Source organism: Garra rufa, chromosome 9 (assembly GCF_049309525.1).
Source record: "Garra rufa chromosome 9, GarRuf1.0, whole genome shotgun sequence".
NCBI classification, from domain to species: Eukaryota; Metazoa; Chordata; class Actinopteri; order Cypriniformes; family Cyprinidae; genus Garra; species Garra rufa.
In genome coordinates, this window is record NC_133369.1 from 51,320,085 (window position 1) to 51,331,629 (window position 11,545).

Below are 11,545 nucleotides of genomic sequence, written 5' to 3' on the forward strand. Positions count from 1 at the left end.
GTATTTGCAATCGAAATAGAATTAATTCTAAAATAAAATGTTCTAAATTAAAATAAAGCAACAGTCCAATAGAATAACAGTGTGGGAAAGTTAAGTAAAAATTGAAGTACTAAAAATAGTAAATAAATAGTAAAATAACAAATAAAATTATTTTAAAAGGTTTTAAAGGTCCCATATTGTACACATTTCTGGAGGTTTATTTTAGTTGTTGATGTCCTTAAGAATATATATTTGCGGTATAAGTGCCCAAATCCATCTTAATATATTTTTACAGCTCCTTTTTAAGGAGCTCTGTCAAGAACAGGTCGTTTTTGGCCTGTCTAATTAATATTCATGAGCCTCTCTTCTGATTGGCCTGTTGTTTTCTGAGTGACGCACAGCCAGGCCAACCACAAGTAACTACGGTCATGTATGCTGTAGCCTAGCCCAGAGTCCAACCTGCTGATACTCAACATGATATTTCAGAATGATCATTAATGTTTTTTTTATTTTTCAAACACCGAATGCAGTAAGCTACATAACTGTTGCTTTAGTAAAGCCCCTTTCACAATGCGCGCTGATTCCGGAAAATTACTGGAACGAGCGCTGTGTGAACAAAAGCCAGAACCAAATGCCATAAAGGCAGTGTTGTAGTGATGATGCACGTTACCCTGCAACTCTTCACGACGGAAAACATACATGCAAAGTGGAATGAAGCAGCGATCAGGGAGCTCCTCACTATCAGCGCTGAAGCAAAGATTGTTCAGGTTAGTTTAAGTTTAGTGAAATGTACGCGTTGCATTACATCTCACATCCAAATGCCATGTCTTCTTTACGGGTTGTTTGTAAAGCACGCACAAATTCCGGAAAACAGCTGTGAATGAACCAAATTAAACAATTCCGGAACAAATCACGGGACACATTATCCGTGTATTTTCCAGAATGGCTGTTTGAAAGAGGCTGAATTTGACGTGCCACTGGTCTTTTATATTAACGTTGTTCGGAAGCCTGTGTAATGATGTAGTTTCCTGACATCCATCGACTGAATAGCGTTTTCTCAACTTGTTTTTGTGTTGTTGTTGCTAAAATGGATGCGATGTACTCAGGGGGTTTGAGAAAAGGAGGGTGGGATGGTGGTTGGTGCTCAGGGTGGTAACTAAAGGCGACTGAGCAGATCAGACGTCACATTTTTACGGAAGTCACAGCGGCTCGTGAAAAGGAACAGCTACTTTAAGCAGGCTGTGTGCAGTTTACTGTGGATTGACTGTTTTGAAACTCATATGGTAGTTACATACATAGTTATCATGAAAAAAGCCAGGAAATTTTGATTTTGACAATATGGGACCTTTAAAATTATAAATTACTGCAAATAAATAGTGCAAAAATAGTGAAAATAGAGAGAAGTAATATTAAAAATAAATAAATAATTGCAAAAACAAAGAAGTCCACAAACTTAAATATTAAGCTGTTAGGGTGGTATTTAAAAGTTATTACAGGAAATAAAGACTAAATTAAAACTAGATTTGCCCATGATAGTACTATTATGCCTGAATTTAGTAATAGAGACTCACACTCCTCTGTTGTTCTCTCTCTCGGTCTGATCGCTCACTGGATAATGAGACATGGCACAACAGGACTGGCCTTAATGTGGAGACGGTACTTATGAGATAATGAATAATGGAATAAATGAGGAAAGAAAGTGGAGGAGAGGAAAGAAAAGTGGGCCATATGCTTTTGTTCCTCATCCTCTCGTCCTTCCTGTTGCACCCCCCACTTTCACTGTCGCTCTGTTGTCAGTTTGAGAGGGACATTAGCGCTGTGAATATTTGATGGAGTGTTGTTCATTTTGTATGAACTATCTGCTCACCCACATTTCAGAGCAATATCCTAAAAGGGCTGTGAACCCCTGCCTATGTGTGTGTATGTTTTTTATGTATTTTCAAAAATGTATGACATTCTTGTGCAGCTATTTACTTATGTGTGTGTGTATGCATACGTTTTTCTGCAGGTTTGGGCCTGGAAGGAGAACGTGTGGGAAAAAGAGAGAGGGACGCTGTTGGAGAGGTACACAGTGGAGCAGAGCAGACCTGCGTCACAAGGGGGCGCCGTTCTGTCCACGCTCACCATCAATAACGTCATGGAGTCTGACTTCCAGTCCACCTATAACTGCACAGCATGGAACGCCTTTGGACCAGGAACCATGATTATCACCCTGGAGGAGACAGGTCAGCAAAAATCACTTAGATACAGTATAGTGTCTATAGACCTGTCTCATTCTCTCACTTTCTCTTTCTTAGATAAAGTATCTGTAGGTATAATAACTCTCCTTCTCTCTTAGATACAGCATCCGTAGGTATAATCTCTCTCACAGATATAGTGTAATGTCTAGATATCTCTTAGATGTCTTAGATATTGTGTCCGTAGGTGTCTTTCTTTTAGATACAATATAGAACACATGTCTCACATGTCGTGTCCATTGGTGTTCCATTGCCTGTAGATACAATTCCTATCTTTCTCACAGATATAATGTCCATAAGTGTCTTTCTCTTAGATGTAGTGTCCATAGGTGTCTTTCTCTCTCAGATATAGTGTCCATAGGTGTTTTTCTCTTAGATAATGCCTGTAGATGCAATTTCTGTCTCTCTCAGATATAGTGTCCATAGGTATCTTTCTCTCAGATATATAACACATATAGATATAATATCTGTCTTTCTCCCTTTCATATCATGTCAGTTGGTGCTTTTCTCTCAGATAATGCCTATAGATGCGATTCCTGTCTCTATCTCTCTCAGATATAGTGTCCATAGGTGACTTTCTCTGAGATATTTTACACCTGTAGATGTAACACCTGTCTCTCTCTCAGATATTGTGTCTATTGGTGTTGTTCTCTCAGATGATGCCCATAGATGCAATTCCTGTCTCTTTCTCAGATATAGTGTCCATGGGTGTCTTTCTCTCAGATATAGTGTCCATAGGTGTCTTTATAACACCTGTAGATATAATACCTGATTTTCTCTTACATATCGTGTCCGTTGGTGTTGTTCTCTTAGATATATAATGCCTGTAGATGCAATTCCTGTCTTTCTCTCAGATATAATGTCCATTAGTGTCTTTCTCTCACATATCGTGTCCATAGGTGTTTTTCTTTTAGATAATGCCTGTAGATGCAATTTTTTTCTATCTCTCAGAAATAGTGTCCATAGGTGTCTTTTTGTCTCAGATACATAACACATGTAGATATAATACCTGTCTTTCTCCCTTTCATATCATGTTCGTTGGTGTTTTTCTCTCAGATATGTCTATAGATGCAATCCCTGTCTCTATCTCTCTCAGATATAGTGTCCAAAGGTGTCTTTTAGATATATAACACCTGTAGATGTAATAATACACCATAGGTGTCTATCTCTCAGATATAGTGTCCATAGGTGTCTTTCTCTCAGATATAGTGTCCATAGGTGTCTTTCTCTCAGATATAGTGTCCATAGGTGTCTTTCTCTCAGATATAGTGTCCATAGGTGTCTTTCTCTCAGATATATAACACCTGTGGATACAATACCTGTTTCTCTTGTTTTCATAACATGTCCGTTGGTGGTTTTCTCTCAGATAATGCCTATAGATGCAATTCCTGTCTCTCTCTCACATATTGTGTCCATAAGTGTCTTTCTCTCAGATATAGTGTCCATAGGTGTCTTTCTCTCAGATATATAACACCTGTAGATAAATACCTCTCTCACTTTTACATATTTTGTCCGTTGGTGTTTTACTCTCAGATAATGCCTATAGATGCAATATCTGTCTCTCTCTCAGATATAGTGTCTAAGTGTCTTTCTCACAGATATATAATACTTGTAGATATAATACCTGTCTCTTTCACCTTTCGTGTTCATTGATGTTGTTCTCTTAGATATATAATGCCTGTAGATGCAATTCCTGTCTCTCTCTCTCAAATATAGTGTCCATAAGTGTCTTTCTTGCAGATACAGTGTCCATAGGTGTCTTTCTCTCAGATATATAACACCTGTAGATATAAATCTGTCTCTCTCACCTTTCGTGTCCATTGGTGTTGTTCTCTTATTGGTTTTATAGGTGTCATTCTCTCATAGTGATATTATAGATTAGCTGTTTTATGTATCTGTTTGACTCTCGTTGGCACTAAACTTGTCTTACATAACATCTTTCTTAGATATATTATTCCTTTCTATGATACTTGTCTCTCTCCCAGATATAGTACCTGTAGATATTATACCTGTCTGTCTTTGACTTAGGAATAGCATCTGTAGGTAATATAAACGTCTGTTTCATACCTGTCTGAAAGATAGTGTCTGTATGTTTCATGCCTGTCTCTCTCTCTCAGATATAGTGCCTGTAGGTGTGATAGCAGGTGGATCTGTTGGATCTTCCATTTTGCTTCTGCTCCTCCTGTTTGCTCTGATATTCTATCTGTATCGACAGCGCAAAGGCAGTGAGTACACTGTTTATATGTGTGTCGCTCTGTGTGCATTTGTTTCATGTTCATTTGTTCGTGATAAATTTGACCAATTTATTACCAGAAAGCAAAATGTGTATTACAAGGCAATGCTCTGAAAGTCAAATGGTGAAAAAAAAAAATCTAGTTTAAAACGTGATTGTGGTTTGGTGCCCCCGTGTGGCTAAAAGACAGAAAAGAAAAAAGTGTCATATCTTACCACTAATTCAAAAGGAACAAATTATAAACCATATTTTTGTTTTATGTGAAATATATGTATACATTTAAATAGTAATTATATTTTTAGAACTACTGTTACATTTTTGTGACTTTTTTTGCACTATGAATTAATGTCATAACAATTAAGTAACCCCCACTTTTCCCTCATCAGTGATGATATATTAATATTCATATACATGTCTTTTAAAACATGGCAAACAAACAAAAAACAGACATTAGAATAAACATTACTAAGCACTGCAAACTTAACAGAAACATATATGATAGATTTACCATTTTTGCAAAAATAGTTTTATGCTTTTGTCATTAAACTTTGACGACAGCCAATACTAAATACAAAATATCTACTTTAATGAGACAAGTGATGATGATTTATGTGCACTACATTGTATTTTATTTTATAGAACAGCCTGCTTACACAAAGCTTGTAGGTTTAGGTAACAATAAAAATGCTGAAATCATAATCTTCCTTTCGACCAATGCCTATAAACTGATGTGAATTGGATAAAATGTTGTGAGGCTTTGTGTCAGTGATCTATTATGCTTCCAGGTCGTCGTGGAGTCACGTTGAAGCCAGACATTAAGGTGGAAACGGTCAACAAGGAGACTCACAGTCTTGAGGAAGAGGCTGCCGGCGCCTCCACAGCCACACGAATGGTAAAGGCTATGTATTCTGTGAGTATCTATAGCATAAATTAGACTGTCAGGCTGTCTGATATAAGGTTCATAAAACATAAGGTCAGACATGCTAGTCTGTCACATCAGAGTTTGGTTAGTTCACATATTTTGACCTATCCAACTGCAGAGAAGTGTGACAAGAAATTTTGTCGGGCACTTGGTTTCTAAAACAGTGTGCTCTGTGAAGCACTGCAATTCAGAAGATTGGGAGTCAGTAAGATTTTTTTTATGTTTTTGAAAGTATTTGACCAAAAATACAGCAAAAACAGTAATATTGTGAAATATTATTATATTATATTGTTTTATATTATTTTTTAAATATTTTTCAAATGTAATGGAGAAACTGATTTTTCAGCAGCATTACTCCACTCTTTAGTGTCACATGATCCTGATGAAATCATTCTAATATGTTGATTTGGTGCTCAAGAAACATTTCGCATTATTATAAATGCTCAAAACAAATGTGATGTATAATATTTTCATGATTTTTTGATGAATAGAAATTTCAGAAGAACAGCATTTATTTGAAATAGAAAACTTTTGTCAACAATTTTTGCGATCAATTTAATCCCTACTTGCTGAATGAAAGTTTCTTTATTCATTTTCATTTCTTTTCATTTCTTTAAAAAAAAAATCTTACTGATCCCAAACTTTTAAATAGTAGTGTAGTAGTTTAAAATATCAAACTTGTTGTAATTTGCTCAGTGTAAACAGAAAAAAGTAATTGTTACTGGAAGCTTCTAGTGTTTATTTGAATATAGTTGAACTTCTCTATAAAATCTCTACAATCACATTATCTTAGCAAAAAATTAAAGTATTAACATTATCTTTCAGTCTGACTGAAACCAAACTATTAAAGTGCATGTAAACATACCTAGTTTAGGAGTTTAGGAACCACCAGTTTTAGTGATAAAGACATAAAAGATAAACCTATAAGTAAAAAGACTTTCTAATGGTGAAAGACTTTCTTTCCACCACAAACTAAAGAACATTTATTCATCACCAATTCTGATAAAGCTGATATCCTGTTTTCCTCCCTCTCTCTCCTTCTCTTCCTCCCTCTCTCCGTGTGTGTGTTTTGTCGTTTGATGGTTTAGTTTCTTCCCTCTGTCTCCCTCTCTCCCTCCACCCAGCCCTTCAAAGATGACATGGACCTGAAGCAGGAACTCCAGAGCGACACGGTGGAGCCCAAGGCGGAGGAGTATGAGCCCAAGGTAAGAAACACAACAGGTGCATATAGTTAAAGGGAACTTGTATGGCATAGGGAACAATTTAGTGTAGCATAAATTGTCTGTTACGGAAATATGTAGTAGAAAACCCATTAGAGATTTACGTTATTTAAAAAAGCCACTTTGTTTTATAGTTTGGACTATAGGGTGCCGCACCAAAAGCCGCACAATATGGCATTGTATCAGTATTTTATTTGTTGTGTTGTGTTGCAGTAAAAATAGGAACAGGTAGGCCCAGTAGCTCATTGAGTGCAACCATTGACGTCATCTGAATAATGGCGCTCCCCCATAGTCCAAAATATGTATAAAACTGTGGATTTTTTTAAATAACAAAAATCTTACAGTTTCCTACTACTTCTTTCCATATTTCAGAGACATCATTCACATTATATTAAGTCATACAAGTCTTAATACCCCTTAATACCTAATTTCCTTTAAAGGAGAAGTGTACAATTTTCGGGTTATTAAGTAGGTTGATTGCCTTTAAAAGTGTAAACAAAAATTGCGGCACTATCAAAACATTTCATTGCTACAAAGCTGTCATTATTTTTCCAATCCTGTTTGCTAATGCTGGTGGTGCAGAAATTACACACTTTACCTTTAATGTTTGACAGACAGAGGAAGTATTACAACTATGGTCCGACATTTGTAAGTTTTTTTTTTTTCTAAAATACAAATACAGTTTTTTCTTTGTACAGTCAAACCAACATTTATTCAGACACCTTCAACAGTTCTCACATTATCACAGTCGCTATAGTTTAGAAAATGGTAATAAAATATGACAAGAACACGGAGTTAAATTGTGTCAGAACAAATTCCCCTTGATAATCACAAATGCATTACAGTCAAACCAAAATGTATTCAGACACCTTCAAAGTTTCTTACATTATCACAGTTTATTCACTTTCGTTTAGAAAATAGTAATACAATATGACAAGAACTCAAGAGTAAAACTGTCAGAACAAATTCATCTTGATAATGTCAGATAACTTTGAAAGAAAAGTATGTAACAAAACATGGTTAGGTCAAAGTATCAAATCAAATTTTTGCTCCCAATTTTTGATCAATTATTGCTGGTAGTCCACTGTATAAAGGATTATGGGTATAATATGTGACAGTTTACTTTATTTTGCTATCCTCACTTACATGCACCCACTAGTAAAAAAAAAAAAAAATATCAAAAATTTTATTTTTGATTTTTGTCTGTATATAATATCAGAAGTTTGGTGTTAGTAATACTTTATTTTCATCAAAGAATACTGAACAAAAAAATATTAGGAAAGCACCAGTTTTCAATATAAAAATATTAATCAACACAATGATAATAATATGAAATGATTCTTGATCATAAAAATAAGTATATTGGATTTATTTTTGAAGGGTCGTGTGATACTGAAGACTTAAGTAACGGGAATAAATTAATTTTTAAAATATATTTAAATAGTAAGTTGTTTTCCATTTAAATTGAAGTATTTAAATTTAGTTTTTGTTAAATTACTGTATTTTTGATTACATAAATAGTCACCAAAAGAGAAAACATTTAAAAATCTTACCAACCCCAAACTTTTTAACTATAGTGTGTGCAAATACACAAATGTTTAGACACTTCTATATAGTGCCTATATAGGAGTGAAATTTCAGCAAAACAAAAACTGTGGGTCATTGTGGCGAATTTAACTTGTGTGAAAAAATACCCCACACAAAATGTTCAATCTTGAAGATTCCAATTAGAATGGCTAAATTTAACCCATTAAATTTACCTGAGCAATGTTAATTGTAAAAAATATATATTTGTCATTTCAGGACCCCACCAACGGCTACTACAACGTTCGAGCTACAACACATGATGAGGTCCGCACCTCTACCCGCTCCCTGCTGTACCAAGAATTCCGGCCACCAAATCCCGCTTCGGTTTCAGCATCAGCTGGTGGCCCAGTGGCCAACATCCACCCGGCACCCACGGGCCGTTACGAGCCCCGGCCCACTTCCCGAATGGCTCACAACACATACGCCCATTTTAACACCATTGCCCGGGCGTCGCAAATCCAACCCCCGCCCAACCCTGTCTCCAAGACCGCAGACTATTCTGGAGAGCGTGGCTTGCTGGAATCAACCAATCCATTGGCTTTCGACAGCTATGCTTATTCAACGACACCTCAATACAGGTTAGGCTTCGCCCCGCCTTTGGAGGCAGGACCAGCCTATGAAATGTATCCTACAGGACAAGGGGTGGGGACGAGTCAAGACGCTAACACGGGAAAATACCCGAGCTCCGCCCAGTTTCCATATTCAACCCCGCCCACAGAATACTCTCAGAGACACACGCAGAGAATGCAGACTCATGTGTGAAACTGACACACTTGCCAACACTTCCGTGGATAATATATGGTACATACTCATTTTCACACACTCTTACAGTCTGAAACGCTTTCTTTCCAACATAACTATATGCAAACACACACACACACACACACACACACATTGCGTTTTCTACCTTTACAGCAACGTGACTGAAAGAAAAAAGTGCCAAATTAATAAATGACTGCAGCAGAAGAGGAAATCACAAGAGCTCACAGCGATGAGTGGAGAGAAAGCATATAAACCTTATCATCTTTCCTTCTTCTTGCCAAATTTGGCAAAACCGATCCTCTACAATATCTGCACCAAAATGAGATGCTGCAAAGCAGCCATTGGACGGGTTTCTCCATGTGAATCGGTATTGGCTGAAAGAATGGCCAATAGAAGGCTGGAGGGCACCAGAAGCCATCAACTATTGGGTGTAAAGCCCAGTGAAAGCCTGATCGCTATATGCACTGGAGTTTACACTGGACCTGTTTAGATTTGTCCCATCGCTCAACCTAATAAAATATGACGCAATTTAAATGATGGGAATTGTGGGTGGGCTCACACTGATTGTATAATCCACAATGTGATATTGCAGAACAAGTCAGCGAGTGAAGAATACTGCAGGTGTCGACAATCGCTTGTGAAATAACTCACCGTACGGCCCGCTCACCACTGCTCACACTGCCCCAGCTCCTCGTAGGAACAGCTGTCCGCTGCCAGTTTGAACTCTTCTGATAGGACGGAGACGTGAGTATCTGGGTAAATGCCGCCAGTGCTTTTAACTCTGAAAGCTGGAGTTTATGTAACATTTTAGGATTTTTTACAAATGGATGCTACTCACAGAGTGTCAAAGTGAGCTTACGGACTCTTCTCTGAACACACGCTCTGCCTCCTTCCAAGAAAACCTCATGAGTATTTGACGCTTTGTGTTTCTGTGTGTGTGTGTGTGTGTGTGTGTGTGTGTGTGTGTGTGTGAGAGAGAGAGAGAGAGTGTGTGTGTGTGTGTTTGCTGATGTGACGTGGAGGAAAAAAACTGAATGTGATGAATTTCTTTCTCTGAAGTGTCCATGTATTTGTCCTTCACACTTTCAAAGTAGATTAGAGTGCTTTTCCATATTTGTATCTGAACTAAATTGCATTTGAAAGCGCTTTTATAGTATTTTTCTAAGATGGCGGTAAGGGGTCAGAGATCGAATGGTTTTTGGTATAAGCAATGTAAAGGAGAAAACTGTTTTGAAAATTTTTATGTTCATGATTTGTACATTTGTCTAAATTCTGTAAAGGGATGTTGAATCAGATCATAAGAGCAGAAGTTTAAAATAATACTAAGACTACAGTCCTGAGTTTTGTAAAGTCACTTTTTATGCAAAATAAAGAAGGGCTTTTATTATGAGCTCAAAAACCTTTCTGCTCTGCAGACAAGCTCAATTTGTGCAGATGTTTCTGCTGTTGAGTTCAAATCTGGCGTGATTTAGGATTAATCTGCTGTAATGGCCTATACTAAAAGTTTAAACATTCAAAATATGCAATGATCAATACATTTTGGTTGAACAAATTAGAAGCTCTGATCAGGTTTGACATTTTTTAAATAAAGTAAAAATTTTACTGCTCTGCTGCTCCGTTAAAGTTTGCAGGCGGACATTTATAAAATGGGCTTTTTATTAACTATCCATCCCTGCTGAAAAAAACAGCTAATACCAGCCTAGGCTGGTTGGCTGGTCTTAGCTGGTTTAAGCTGGAAGTAGCTGGTTTTAGCTGGTCTCCCAGCCTGGCCAGGCTGGTCAGGCTGGTTTTAGCTGGTGGTTTCCCAGCCTGACCAAAAAGAAAAGAAAAGTGGCCAAAACCCCTCTAAAACCAGCCTGCCTTCCAGCTATGACCAGCTAAAACCAGGCTGGTTTACCAGCTAAAACCAGCCAACCACCCTAGGCTGGTTTTAGCTGTTTTTTTCACCAGGGATATTAAATCTCTTATGACTTTGAGACTTATTTGGCACCTTTACGTATGACGAGAGGACAATGAATTTGACGAATCAAATTCACATATCAGAGATGGAAAGATGAGGGGATGAATGTGCAATACTGTGTTTATATTGTGTGAATGTTGAGAGCATGTTTCAGTGTGACTCTTGAGATCCATTTCCTCATGCTCCTGTTAAAAAAAGACCTGTACTTCATATTGTGTTTATGATCAACTTTATTTGTTTACGTTTGTTTTATTCATCTGTTAAAATGTAAAATACAAAAGAAAAATATGACCATGTGCTTTTTCCCCACAGCAACTTTTACAGTTTTTTTTAATTGTATGTGGTTATTTTTCCACCGTATTATAAAATAAAAAACATCTTTCATAGTGACTCATTTTGTCATACAGTAACAGCATCATACATACCTCATATTAAACAAATACAGGCAGGCTTATACAAAATAGAACAAGCATGTACATGATCAGATATGTACAATGGCGACCAAACATAGGGATTCAATTAAAATCCAAAATGTAAATCTGGATATAACATTTAAGGATTTTGATAACAAAGTAAAATTTTAATCTAAGTTAAAACAACATAAGTGAAGAAATGTTTTACTTATGTATACATTTTATATGTGAC

The 11,545-nt window shown here is 36.7% G+C and overlaps 1 protein-coding gene across 1 annotated transcript in view; it reads left to right on the forward strand.

Moving 5' to 3' along the window:
- LOC141342413 (kin of IRRE-like protein 1) overlaps positions 1-11,284 on the forward strand; it is a 19,254-nt gene extending 7,970 nt beyond the window's left edge. The window contains exons 5-10 of the mRNA XM_073846859.1: positions 1,614-1,635; positions 1,988-2,204; positions 4,334-4,441; positions 5,235-5,359; positions 6,496-6,576; positions 8,395-11,284. Coding sequence (XP_073702960.1) covers positions 1,614-1,635; positions 1,988-2,204; positions 4,334-4,441; positions 5,235-5,359; positions 6,496-6,576; positions 8,395-8,940 — 1,099 coding nt within the window. The 3' untranslated portion in view covers positions 8,941-11,284. The remainder of the gene's footprint in view (positions 1-1,613; positions 1,636-1,987; positions 2,205-4,333; positions 4,442-5,234; positions 5,360-6,495; positions 6,577-8,394) is intronic.
- The last annotated feature ends 261 nt before the right edge of the window (positions 11,285-11,545 follow it).